The sequence below is a fragment of the Mirounga leonina genome, unplaced genomic scaffold (assembly GCF_011800145.1).
Source record: "Mirounga leonina isolate KUSES-001 unplaced genomic scaffold, KU_Mleo_1.0 Mir_94, whole genome shotgun sequence".
Taxonomy (NCBI): domain Eukaryota; kingdom Metazoa; phylum Chordata; class Mammalia; order Carnivora; family Phocidae; genus Mirounga; species Mirounga leonina.
In genome coordinates, this window is record NW_023270855.1 from 211,784 (window position 1) to 226,464 (window position 14,681).

General features: G+C 45.8%; 1 protein-coding gene across 3 annotated transcripts in view; it reads right to left on the reverse strand.

Annotated features, from left to right (window-relative positions):
- Nucleotides 1-14,681, reverse strand: part of ALDH1L1 (aldehyde dehydrogenase 1 family member L1) — a 98,556-nt gene that overhangs the window by 44,173 nt on the left and 39,702 nt on the right. For all 3 annotated transcript variants that reach the window (XM_034998268.1, XM_034998267.1, XM_034998269.1), the window contains 3 exons: nt 13,740-13,877; nt 11,513-11,638; nt 8,068-8,159 (listed from right to left, as the gene is read on the reverse strand). In XM_034998268.1, coding sequence (XP_034854159.1) covers nt 8,068-8,159; nt 11,513-11,638; nt 13,740-13,877 — 356 coding nt within the window. The remainder of the gene's footprint in view (nt 1-8,067; nt 8,160-11,512; nt 11,639-13,739; nt 13,878-14,681) is intronic.

Genomic DNA, 14,681 nt, shown 5'->3' on the forward strand with positions numbered 1-14,681 from the left:
TGTCTGCAAGAGACTCATTTTAGACCCAAAGACACCCCCAGATTGAAAGTGAGGGGGTGGAAAACCATTTACCATGCTAATGAACACCAAAAGAAAGCTGGGGTGGCAATCCTTATATCAGACAAATTAGATTTTAAACCAAAGACTGTAATAAAAGATGAGGAAGGGCATTATATCCTACTTAAAGGGTCTATCCAACAAGAAGATCTAACAATTGTAAATATCTATGCCCCTAACATGGGAGCAGCCAATTATATAAGGCAATTAATAACAAAAGCAAAGAAACACATCGACAACAATACAATAATAGTGGCGGACTTTAACACCCCCCTCACTGAAATGGACAGATCGTCTAAGGAAAAGATCAACAAGGAAATAAAGACTTTAAATGACACACTGGACCAAATGGACTTCACAGACGTATTCAGAACATTCCATCCCAAAGCAACGAAATACACATTCTTCTCTAGTCCCCATGGAACATTCTCCAGAATAGATCACATCCTAGGTCATAAATCAGGTCTCAACCAGTACCAAAAGATTGGGATCATTCCCTGCATATTTTCAGACCACAATGCTTTGAAACTAGAACTCAATCACAAGAGGAAAGTCGGAAAGAACTCAAATACATGGAGGCTAAAGAGCATCCTACTGAAGAATGAATGGGTCAACCAGAAAATTAAAGAATTAAAAAAATACATGGAAACCAATGAAAATGAAAACACAACTGTTCAAAATCTTTGGGATGCAGCAAAGGCAGTCCTAAGAGGAAAGTATATAGCAATACAAGCCTTTCTCAAGAAACAAGAAAGGTCTCAAGGACACAACCTAACCCAACACCTAACGGAGCTGGAGAAAGAACAGCAAATAAAGCCTAAACCCAGCAGGAGAAGAGAAATCATAAAGATCAGAGCAGAAATCAATGAAATAGAAACTAAAAGAACAGTAGAACAGATCAATGAAACTAGGAGCTGGTTCTTTGAAAGAATTAACAAGATTGATATATCCCTGGCCAGACTTATCAAAAAGAAAAGAGAAATGACCCAAATCAACAAAATCATGAATGAAAGAGGAGAGATCACAACCAACACCAAAGAAATACAAACAATTATAAGAACATATTATGAGCAACCCTATGCCAGCAAATTAGATAACCTGGAAGAAATGGAGGCATTCCTAGAGATGTATCAACTACCAGAACTGAACCAGGAAGAAATAGAAAACCTGAACAGACCTATAACCACTAAGGAAATTGAAGCAGTCATCAAAAATCTCCCAACAAACAAAAGCCCAGGGCCAGATGGCTTCCCAGGGGAATTCTACCAAACATTTAAAGAAGACTTAATACCTATTCTTCTGAAACTGTTCCAAAAAATAGAAATGGAAGGAAAACTTCCAAACTCATTTTCTGAGGCCAGCATTACCTTGATCCCAAAACCAGACAAAGACCCCATCAAAAAGGAGAATTACAGACCAATATCCCTGATGAACATGGATGCAAATATTCTCACCAAAATACTAGCCAATAGGATCCAACAGTACATTAAAAGGATTATTCACCACGACCAAGTGGGATTTATCCCAGGGCTTCAAGGTTGGTTCAACATCCACAAATCAATCAACGTGATACAATACATTAACAAAAGAAAGAACAAGAATCATATGATCCTCTCAATAGATGCAGAAAAAGCTTTTGACAAAGTACAGCATCCTTTCTTGATCAAAACTCTTCAGAGTATAGGGATAGAGGGTACATACCTCAATATCATAAAAGCCATCTATGAAAAATCCTACAGTGAATATCATTCTCAATGGCGAAAAACTGAGAGCTTTCCCCCTAAGGTCAGGAACGCGGCAGGGATGTCCACTATCACCACTGCTATTCAACATAGTATTGGAAGTCCTAGCCACAGGAATCAGACAACAAAAAGAAATCAAAGGCATCCAAATCGGCAAAGAAGAAGTCAAACTCTCACTCTTTGCAGATGATATGTTACTTTATGTGGAAAACCCCAAAGACTCCACCCCAAAACTGCTAGAACTCATACAGGAATTCAGTAAAGTGGCAGGATATAAAATCAATGCACAGAAGTCAGTGGCATCCCTTACACCAACAACAAGACAGAAGAAAGAGAAATTAAGGAGTCGGTCCCATTTACAATTGCACCCAAAACCATAAGATACCTAGGAATAAATCTAACCAAAGAGACAAAGGATCTGTACTCAGAAAAGTATAAAATACTCATGAAAAAAATTGAGGAAGACACAAAGAAATGGAAAAACGTTCCATGCTCATGGATTGGAAGAACAAATATTGTGAAGATGTCAATGCTACCTAGAGCAATCTACACATTCAATGCAATCCCCATCAAAATACCATCAACTTTTTTCACAGAAATGGAACAAATAATCCTAAAATTTGTATGGAACCAGAAAAGACCCCGCATAGCCAGAGGAAGGTTGAAAAAGAAAAGCAAAGCTGGCGGCATCACAATTCCGGACTTCCAGCTCATTACAAAGCTGTCATCATCAAGACAGCATGGTACTGGCACAAAAACAGACACATAGATCAATGGAACAGAATAGAGAGCCCAGAAATGGATCCTCAACTCTATGGTCAACTCATCTTTGACAAAGCAGGAAAGAATGTCCAATGGAAGAAAGACAGTCTCTTCAACAAATGGTGTTGGGATAATTGGACAGCCACATGCAGAAGAATGAAACTGGACCATTTCCTTACACCACACACAAAAATAGATTCCAAATGGTTGAAAGACCTCAATGTGAGACAGGAGTCCATCAAAATCCTAAAGGAGAACACAGACAGCAACCTCTTTGACCTCAGCCGAAGCAACTTCTTCCTAGAAACATCGCCAAAGGCAAGGGAAGCAAGGGCAAAAATGAACTATTGGGACTTCATCAAGATAAAAAGCTTTTGCACAGCAAAGGAAACAGTCAAGAAAACCAAAAGACAACCGACAGAATGGGAGAAGATATTTGCAAATGACATATCACATAAAGGGCTAGGATCCAAAATCTATAAAGAACTCATCAAACTCAACACCCAAAGAACAAATAACTCAATCAGGAAATGGGCAGAAGACATGAACAGACATTTTTCCAAAGAAGACATCCAAATGGCCAATAGACACATGAAAAAGTGCTCAACATCGCTCAGCAGCAGGGAAATCCAAATCAAAACCTCAATGAAATACCACCTCACACCAGTCAGAATGACTAAAATTAACAAGTCAGGAAATGACAGATGTTGGCGGGGATGCGGAGAAAGGGGAACCCTCCTACACTGTTGGTGGGAATGCAAGCTGGTGCAGCCACTCTGGAAAACAGTATGGAGGTTCCTCAAAAAGTTGAAAATAGAGCTACCATATGATCCAGCAATGCACTACTGGGTATTTACCCCAAAGATACAAAAGTAGGTATCCTAAAGGGTACGTGCACCCCGATGTTTATAGCAGCAATGTCCACAATAGCCAAACTGTGGAAAGAGCCCAGATGTCCATCAACAGATGAATGGATAAAGAAGATGTGGTATATATACACAGTGGAATATTATGCAGCCATCAAAAGGAATGAGATCTTGCCATTTGCAATGATGTGGATGGAACTGGAGGGTATTATGTTGAGCGAAATAAGTCAAACAGAGAAAGACATGTATCATATGATCTCACTGATATGTGGAATTCTTAATCGCAGGAAACAAACTGAGGGTTGCTGGAGTGGGGGGTGGGGTGGGAGGGATGGGGTGACTGGGTGATAGACACTGGGGAGGGTATGTGCTCTGGTAAGCGCTGTGAATTGTGAAAGACTGTTGAATCTCAGATCTGTACCTCTGAAACAAATAATGCAATATATGTTAAGAAAAAAAAAAGAAGAAGAAGAAGTTAGCAGGAGGGGAAGAATGACGGGGGGGAAATCGGAGGGGTAGATGAACCATGAGAGACGATGGACTCTGAAAAACAAACTGAGGGTTCTAGAGGGGAGGGGGGTGGGAGGATGGGTTAGCCTGGTGGTGGGTATTGAGGAGGGCACATTCTGCATAGAGCACAGGGTGTTATGCACAAACAATGAATCATGGAACACTACATCTAAAACTAATGATGTAATGTATGGGGATTAACATAAGAATAAAAAATAAATATAAATAAATAAATAAATAAATAAATAAATAAATAAATCAACTCAAAATGTATTAAAGACTTAATCAAAGACCTGAAATTACAAAACTCCTAGAAGAAAATATAGGGAAATTTTTCATAAAATTGGTTTTAGTTATGATTTCTTGGGTATTATATCAAAATCATGGCAACAAAAGCAAAAACAGACAAGTAGAACTACATTAAATAAAAATCTTCTGCACAGCAAAGGAAACAATCAATAGAGTGGTAAGGCAATCTATAGGAAGGGAGAAAATATTTGCAAACAATATATCTGAGGGGTTAATATCCAAAATATATAAGGAACTCCTACAATTCAACAGCAAAACCCCCCAAATAATCCAATTTAAAATGGGCAAAAGACTTAAATACACATTTTTCCAAAGACACATACAAATGACCAACAGGTATATGAAAAGATCCTCAATATCACCAATCATTAGGGACATGAATGTCAAAACCACAATGAGATATCACCTCACAACTATGAGGATGGTCTTTTTTTAAGTGCTAAAAGAGAAATTGGAACCCTTGTGCACTGTTGGTAGGAATCTGAAATGGTGCTGCCACTATGGACAGCAGTGTTGATACTGCTGAAAACATTAAAAATAGAACTGCCAAGGGCACCTGGCTGGCTCAGTCAGAGGAGCATATGACTCTTGATCTCAGGGTTATGAGTTTGAAGCCCACATTGGGTGTAGAGATTACTTAAATAAATAAATAATTTAAAATATTAGAACTACCATAAGACCCAGCAATCCCACTTTTGGGTATTTACCCAAAAGAATTGAAATCAGGATCTCCAGGAGATAGGTGCACTCCCATATTCATTATTCACAAGAGCCAAAGGCAGAAACAACCTAAATGTCCACCAATGGATGAATAAAGAAAAGGCAGAAACAACCTAAATGTCCACCAATGGATGAATAAAGAAAATGCGGTGTAGATATACAATGGGATATTATTCAGCCTTTAAAAAGAAGGAAGTCCTGTCACATACTACAACACTTTTAAACCTGATTATGCTGTGAAATAAGCCAGTCAAAGAAGGACAAATACTAAATGATTCCACTCATATAATGTATATCAAGTAATCAAACTCATAGAAGCAGAGAGTAGAATGATGGTTGCCAGGAGCTGGGTGGGGATTTGCTGTTCAATGGGTATAAAATTTCATTCATGAAAGATTAAAAAGTTCTGGATATCTGTTGTACACCATGTGCTTATAGTTAACAATACTGGAATGTACATTTAAAAATTTGTTAAGAAGGTGGATCTCATATGTTTTTTTACCATAATAGAAACAAAAGGATATATGCTCTTAAGTATTCACAAAACAAAAAAAAGCATCAGTTTTATCTGCATCCTCCAATTGACCTCAGCTCAGAAGCTCTAGGCAGTTCTGGCTTGTCCTCAGGACATCATTTTCTCAGGTGTCTGAAATTCTTCTTCTGAGCAGTATTAAAAAAAAAAAAAAAAGCAAACACTGATTTTATTCTTCATACTGACCACACACATAAATCAGAATGAGATATAAGAGACCTATAGTGTCCAAGGTTTCCAAGCATACAGGCCCATTTCAGCCCTTTTAATGTGTGGTAGGTTGCAAAACTGGCTACAATGCTCCACCCCTTCTGTAGTCCCAGCCTTTAGAGCACCTGCCATTAGAAGGTGGTGTCCATTTCCTTACTCCTTGAAGTTGGGCCAACTCCATGACTTGCTTTGGCCAATAAATGCAGCAGATATGATGTACTTTCTTGGACCCTCTGCCTCCTAGGACCTTCTCACCATCATATGAACAAGCCTGCACTGGCCCTCTAACGGGGCCATCCTAGACCAACCAGCCCCCAGCTGACCTGGGAGCTGACCACAAACACTTAAGTGAGCCCAGCTGACATCAGTCTGGCCCAGATCAACTGAGCCCAGCCCAAACTGTTGACCCACAGAACCATGAGCTTAAAAAATGGTGGTGTTTTAAGCCACTATCTTTTGAGGTGCTTTGTTACACAGCAAAAACTAACTGATACAATATATATCCCCAATTCTTATGATCATAGTTGCTCTTCTGAATTAACCCCTTTTAAGATCCTCCCCAGAATCTCCTCCAGGTACACAGCATGGATCTCTTCCTCAAACTACTATTTGCATGAAGCTTTTTATTATAATATCATTAAAATAAAGGAGAGAGGCCTCTCATCAGGATAACTTGTCGTTACTCAATTCAGGCTCAGGTGGACTTTTCAATTTGGTCAGACAGCAGCTTCATTCTTGGCTCACCCCAGAGCACAAATGTTAGCCTCCTCCTTGTTTTTTTCCCCCAAAGTTCTTGGAAACATGTAAGTCTTCCCTTGCATTCACAGGGGACTAGATTTCACATATTCTAGGTCACTCTGGATCCCTTTCCCTCATCAGTGCACTCCTCTGATTGGCACTCCCCACTCTACAGCTCTACTGAAGGAACCCAAATGCAGAGCTCAGTTGAGTGTTTCTGACACTCTTCTGAACACTGTATCAATAGCACATACTTCCTTAATTTCACACATGAATTTTTCTCTACTTAAGTGAGCTCCACAGAATTTCCTTTGCACCTTCCTGAAGCACAAGAAACCTCTCTCCATGTGTGGTACACATCTTTGCTTCTGCCTTCACAACACCCACTTCCCCTTCTTCTGGGAACAGCATTGACACTTTCCAAGGGAACAACTTTCTCCTCTCTTTCTAGAGATGTGGGTTGAATGTAGTCCTATCAACCCTTGGCTGCAGAGGTGGGCACGTGACCCAGCTCTGGCAGGTCAGAGCATGCCTCCTCCTGGCCAGCAATCGATTCTTACTGGGGCACATGACTCCATCAGAACCAGTCAAATTCAAGTCTAGGACTTATGTGGAAACTGTCAGAGACCACCCACCTTTTGACTGGAAATGCTGATAACACAAGAAATTAGAACAGAGCTACTGGGCAGCCATCTTGTCACTATGAAGAGAAATCCTGCCCCAAAATGAAGCAACAGACACTGACAATGTTAATGACATAATTTGAGTCTTTGGAGTAATCAGCCATGCCTAAGAAAGCTATCATGATCCTTTTGACTTTTTTGTTCTTTTTTGTTTAAACCAGACTGAACTAAGTTACGGTTGCTTGCAAACAAAGATGTTCTACTACATCCCACATCTTTCCCTTTATACAAATTAGAACTTACCACTGTTAAATGGAAAGCAGGATGATTCATATGAAGTTGAAGAATGGTTAACCTAGTCTATGGTGATCCCTAGCTGCCCATTCCCTTTCCCTATACACTTTGTCTTTCACTGGGGATGTCGGAGCTTATGGCAGTTTTAAGATGGAGCTGCACATTGTTTGATCCTCCTCCCACTGAGGGCTGGGTCTCAGTGCCCCAGCTCTTGCCATTGAATCTGGACAGGCTTGTGACCACGGAGAACAATCAGGTCAGTGGCAGTGATGCCATGTGACCTTCCAGGCTTGGTCTTCATCTGCCTTGTTTGTTGGCACCAGCATGCTCAGAGCCATAAGCCACCACCTACAATGCCACCAAATCCCAGAGCAGCCACTCTGGGGCTGCAACACATAGGTGCCTAGTCGGCAGTGCCACCTCAGCAGATGCCAGCCCTCCAGGCCCAATGGCCAGACACGGCAGTGAGAAGCCACCTTGGAGGACAATACCCCTTCCCTGCTCTTCCAGATCCTGCCAGTCCACTGACCCATCACCATTCAAGGTGATCCCCCAAGGCCTATACACATGGGTCCTTTCTGGATCCTGATCTAAATGATCCACAGACATAACAAATGGAGATTGTTTCCTGCCACTCAGTTTTAGTGTGGTTTGTGACACAGCCACAGACACCTGGGACCAGACCCCTCCACTCCTGGCCTTACCTCACAACGTCCACTGATGCAGCCCCTGACTTGAAGAAATCAGTGGAGTCTTCCACCTCCAGAACACTGGGGAGAATCCGTTTCCAGGCACTCTAAAAAAAAGGTGCAATGAGAAAGGGCTCACAGGGGAGCTGGGAGAAGGCACCTTTGGGGTGAGAGCAGCCCCTGATATGTGTTTGGACCACCTATTGCCAGGCTGGGCTTTCTGCCCACTCCAAGGCGCTGCTGCTCTCAGGAGCCTCATGGTAATGGAGCGATTGCCTCCTTGGGGAAGTAGAAGCCCAAGGAGCTCAGCTACTGTCCTCCTGCCCACCTCACCTTGACCCCAACTTCTTTGGGATCTCCATACCAGTTCAGGGGCAGCAGGAAGACCAGACATAGAGAGCTCAGGGCGTGGCTGTGGACCAGCTACTCCCAAGCCCACTTCATGCCCAGCCTCACCTGGGTGCTGTCATCCAAGGGAGGTCCCCAGAGTGACACTGGTGTTTGGGTATGTTGCATTGTGGAAGGGAAAGCAAAGTGTGGGGGTGGTTCTCAGGGTAAAAATGAGGCACACTGATGGGGCTCAGGAGGCCTGGGTCTTCTCACTGATAGCTGGTTCTATGCCCCTCTGTCCTGGGGCCTGTGGAGGGCAGCAGTGCCCACCAGCCAGCTCCATGGATGAGCATGGAAAGGGCAGTGCCAGTGGCCAACACCATCCAGAATTCTAAGACCATCCAGTGGGTCAGGATGGGATGGCTGTTTTCTGGCTGAGTTCCCAGTTGGGCTTCTCAGGACAGAAGAGGATGCCTCACACTCTGTCTGAACTTCAGGCCTGGCTGGTCACTGGTCCAGATGGAGGTGGGAAGGTCCAGTTAGGACCAGCCCCCTGGCACTCTTAACCCAACTTCTCCTTGGCTCTTTCATTCTTGGAAGGGTGTTGTGATTTGCCCTTCCCATCCTCAGTGTGACCGTCAGCAGCCATGCTGAGCCACTCCTTATCCCCACTGGACTCCTGCCTGCCCTCAGGCCTCCGTCTGGGTCTTTGCCCACCAGTGATGCCCTTTTCTGAACCCCAGCTCATGTTTAAATCCTGGGCATCCTCTGGGGCCAACTGCTGTGTCACTTCTTCCCTGAAATCTTCACTGACTGCTCTGCTGGCAAGGGCTACCCTCTTCAGACTCAAGTGGCCTGGGGCCACAAGTCACCTGCTGATATATGGGTGTACCATCCTATGATGCCTACGAGATGCACTGGCCCTTATAAGATGCATATGGAACCTCTGAGAGGCAGTGCACCTCAAAGCCGCACTGCCTCACTCAGACCCCAGCTTGGCTCCTGACAAGCCATGGAGATGTAGACAGCCCCTCAATGCCTACTTCTTCATCTGTGCAAGAGGCTGATAACGGCTGTGGAGATGTCTTGCCTGAGGCAGGAAGGGCATTTGGTGTACAGAGGAGCTCAGCAAATGTGGCATTTGTGCCACCTGCAGTGCTCTGCACAGCCCTGGCTCAGGAGGGTGTTTGGCTGGGCTTGTTGCCCACGGCCCACTCCAGCCCATGGCATGCACTTGGTGAGGTCTGCTGAATGGAGAACACAGCTGACCCCTGCTAGCGCCACTAGGCTGGGCTCTCTCTATCAACACCAGGGCCACAACCACCCCACACTGCCCTCTCCTCCCTGGCTATATCCCCTCCCCCTCAGTTGCCTCCAGGCATTCTGAAAGGGCCAGCCCAGCTATGACCAATAGGTGTCATGATAACAATGCTATGGATGACCGAGGCCATGTGGCAAGCAGCACAGCAGTGGAGGTCAGGACTCCAGTCCCACCAGCTGGGCTCCAAGCCCAGGCCTGTGCTCATCTGCTGTGACCCCGCCTTGGGCCTCAGCTCCTCGGCTGGGAGATGAAGGTAATAACAACACCTGCTTCATGGAATTATTACAGTAATTAAACACAATACCATTCCTGAAGTGTGTTTAGAACATGACACGGGTACACACTCTGCAAGTATGTGCTTCTTTTGATGACCGTTAGGCTCCCTGCCAACATTTATTGAGGCCCTCATAGGTGCTGCTGAGTGGACCCTCTCCATATGTGTTCTCTCCTCTACCACTCACAACACCCATGGGTGTGGGGTTTATTCTTCCCAGTGCACAGATGAAGGACACAGTTGTAGCAGCTTCTGACTCAGGTTTAACATACAACCTTAGCCCACCCCAAGTGCCACTCAACTGGAAGCTCCAGAAGGCCAATTTGTCCAGCAGCTGGCCCAGTAATCCCCAGTGGGCACAGGGCTGGGGCCAGAGCAGTGGCTCCAAGAATAGTTTTGAATGAACAGGCTTTTTTTTTTTTCTCCTTTTTTTACATTCAGAATATTTAGCTTTCTACTAAGGAAGTGCTCAGTGCCCTCTGGAGCAAGGCCAGCTCCTCATGTCCCTCCCTTGCTGAGTCCTGTCCCCTGCACTTGTCATCAACACCCACGGTCACCACTGTGGCTGCAAACTGGCCCACCTTCACTAAACACATCTCTCCTTCCCCCAGAACTCTCTCCATTCACCTCCCCTCCTCCTGCCCAGGGGAGCCTGCCTTGATTATTCCTTCTGAAGTCGTCCTCCGGCCTCCAAGGACCTTGTTTCCATCACCCTGTTATTTCGCTCATGGCACTTCTCTTTGTCTGAAATTATCTGGTTTATGTTTGGCTGTTCATTGGCTCTCTTCCCCATGGAAAGGGACACTTCATGACAACAGGGACACTGCTTATTGTCATATTCCTAGTGTCTGACTTAGCACCTGGTATTTGATAGGAGCCCATATGTATTTCTTAAATAAGTCACTGAGTACATGATTGAATGAGTGAAAATTCATCTAACGCCTTCCATTCAATAAGGCTAAATGCCATCGATACCATGTCTCCCAAGGAGAGAGAGATGAGTGGGGGGAGCAGGCAGGACGAGGAACAACTCTAGGAGGTGACCACTGATTCAACTTGTCGTTGGAGGGACTGAGTCTCAGAGAGGGAAGTGCTCTCTGGCATCATGCAGGGCAGCTGGACTGGAGCCCAGGTCTGCCTGACTATGATGCCCATGCTGGTCACAGTGCAAGAGACTCCTTCTCAGGGAGCTTTTCTGGAAGGTTACAGTGCACACATTCTCATCAAAGTGTCATGGACTTGGCACCTGCCTTTGTCATCTACCCAGGGGCTTCTTGCTTCATTTGTCCACCACTGACAAGGAGTCCTTAGGAAAGTCAGACCCAGCCAGCCAAATCCCAGTGCTCCAGTGACAGAAGAAGAGAGTAAGGAGACATCAGAAAACCCCAAGACAGGACAGAACCATCACTATGCCTAGGGTAAGCACATAAATCCATAGAGCGTGTGCATACCCAACTCCAGGGAGCATGAGTCAAAAAACACATGTGCAGTGCACAACCTGCACAATCAGACAGAATCCCTGAGGGGTCTCTTACCCTCACAGCCTCTGCCATGACCAGCTCTTCCTCAGTCAGCTCAAGGGCATTGCTGTCCACTCCCTTGAAGAAGTGGGAGGCTGGGATCATCTTGCCATCCTCCAGCTGGATGTTCTTCACCAGCAGCTGCAAAAAGAAGGTTTCACAGCACCTAAGGTTGCCCTCCTCTCAGGGAAAAGAGCAATTTCACACAGAGCACTGTGCTGGGCACCCCACACACTTCATCTCCAACCCTCACCACAAGAAAGGCACAAGATTAATGAGGAAGAGAGACGTTCAGAGTGGGCGTGCTGGCTAACCTAGGGACACGGAGGGAATGGTAGAGCTCATGTCTGCCGGTCACCCACCCCCACCAAGCTCTCACTTCTTTTTAAGTGTAATGATTTTATTATTTCTATAAAAATGCCTACTTATTAGACAAAAATAATTCAATCACGACTTTGAAAGTCAATCAAGAAAACAACTAATCCCGCAATAGTCCAGCTCCCAGAAACCCCATGGAAACATCTGGTGAAGGTCATTGGATGTCCCATGGGGCCTAGAGGTGGGAAGAGGAGCAGACGAGGACATCTGTGTTTGACAAGAGTGGTTTCTAAGAATGGCACACTCTATATCCACTCTGATATAACTAGAGCCAGGTTCCCTGCCTGATCTCCACCCTTTTGCCTTTTGGAGATACTTGGGAGCTTTCTGTGAGCTAAAGCCCAGCCAGACTCAGCTAGAAGTTTCTGAAAGATGCTTCAACCAGGGGTCTCTGCCAAGGCTGCTTCCTTTGCTTTGCTGTCCTGTGGACATCATGGAAGGTGCAGTTGGTGCCCCCCTATCCAGAGCTCCTCTTGGATGGTGTCCCCATCCTCCAGCTGCTGCATGGGTGAGCCATTAGCAGCCTACATCTGCACCTTCCTACTCCATGGATGTTGCTGGATAGACACAGCCACAGATAGAGAGGCCCAGGGACTATGCCTCATTGCCAATCCCCTTCCCCAGGGGCAGCAGAAACTGAGGACTTAGTGATGTGAGCATGCAGGGGCATAATCAGCAGATGCAATTCACACTGGATGAGATAAAGGCTGGAAGACTCCAGAACCCCTATATCTTTGCTTATCATTGTCCTCTGCCTCAGCTTAGCCCTAGGTTGTATGGGATTTTCCAAGAGTACTCCCTCGATAAATCAGATGCACAAGAACTCCTATCTCAGATGCTGCTTCTAGGGAACTTGACCCAAGACAGATAGCATATTTCAACTGCATGTATCAAGCATGAATACCTAAAACACCTGATCACTATAAATTGCAGACACTGATGGCAGCCTCAGGCCCTCCAATGGCAGGGCACAGCAGGGTGGGCACCCAGAGTGAGCTCACACCAAGCCCCAGCAAAACTGCTCCACTCTCCATCTGGCCTATACACACCGATGCAGCCAATGGTTCAACATCCATAGGGTTAGTTGAAATCCTCAAAGTGCTTGGAGACCCCTCCTTGTACTCCTTCTTCTCTGCCCCCAGTATCTTAAGGTCCAGACCTGCCAACCACTGGATGGAGTAAGTATTAGCGGTGAAGAGGTGGGCCTTGGAGCCAGAATTTTAGGGCTTGAATCCCAGCTCTGCCACAAACTAATTTGGTGATGTTAGGAGGGTTATTTAAACCTCTTTGCTTCAGTTTTCTTTTCTGTAAAATGAGTATAATACATATCTCATATGTATTATATGTTGTTGGGAAAATCAAATTTAATAAATTGTTTTAAAATAGTGCCCAGGCACACAGAAGGCACTTCATCAATGTTAGCTGTTACTCAGAGTCGCAGAGTCTCCTAACGTGAGTCAGGGCATGGAGTGTGCCCAGCATGGCTTCAGGGGTTCTTCACCGTGATGTCCCTGTTCAGAAAGAAGGAAACTGAGGCACAGAGATTCAGTGACCACAACCAGTGGCACCTGGACACTCTGCTGGACCAAAATGAGGCTCCAAGTTCAGGGCCCCTGGGACAGGGCCTCTCCCTGATTCCAGTACCCTCACAGGGCACCCAGCTCTGGCTGAGGAGCCTGGTCAGGAAGAGCAAGGAAGGGGCCAGCCTTCCCAGAACAGGGAAGTACAAACATAGGGTTTTCCAGACTCCCAGAGCCTGAAGTCTCATTTTCTCATTTTCTCCAGAGCAGCCTGGGGGGCTAATTCCAGACCTGAGCCCCTGGAGCCTACAGTATAGACACGTGACTGACAGCAGCAACATTACCATTCTGTCATCATTCCCGAAAAGGATGAGTCCCGCTTTGGTGACTACCCCTGGCCGATGGGCTCCCAGGATGGGCAAATCTTCTCCCTCGGGCACCAAGCCTGCAGTGTTCAGCGTTGAGTTGAAGAAAGTCAGCTTCTGTTGAGGACAGGAAAACCAGAAGATGGTGGATGAAAAAACCTCCCACTGCTGGCAGCCCAGGCAAGTCTGAGCAGGGTTAAGGGGATGAAGGGGGGCCAGGCAGGGCCAGGGAGAGGAAGGAGGGGGCCAGGGCAGCCACAACGCAAGAACTGCAAACCCAAGAACTCTGCCTCTGGGGGCACAAACAAGACCTGGAGGAGCCTTGGAGGCCTCATGGAGCCCTCAAGCCCTGGACGTCCTTTAGACCCTATTAACTGGCCCTTGGCCTCAGATCTCAGGCAGACAGACACCAGGAGAAAATATGCTCAAGGCATCACAGAGTGCCCTGGGGATGCCACCAAGCACTGGTCACTTTGCAAAGACTCTTGTGGTGATGAGGGCAGGAGAGAGACTCCTGGACAGAGTCTGGGCAGCTGGACAGCAGTCAGGGGTTTGGACAGTCTGAAGCTTTGTGGAGGACAGGACTGCCCTCTGTGGGGAACAGATGAAGGTCCCCACTCACAGTCCTGCCAACAACTCCCAGTGCCTCTCAAGAGCCTGTGAGCCCCAGGGCTCACCATCTTCAGCATCTGAAGAATGCCACTGCCCAAACCCTGGCCTAAGCATACTGCCCCTCTCCACTAGGGCCAAGTCAAAGTCAGAGCTGGACTTGGGATCTCTGTGAGCCCAGGGGTGGGACTCAAAATATTTTACAAGAAATATAGCTTGAAGAACATTCCACCCTAAAACAACAGAATACTCATTCTTCTCGAGAGCACATGGAACTTTCTCCAGAATAGACCACATACTGGGTCACAAATC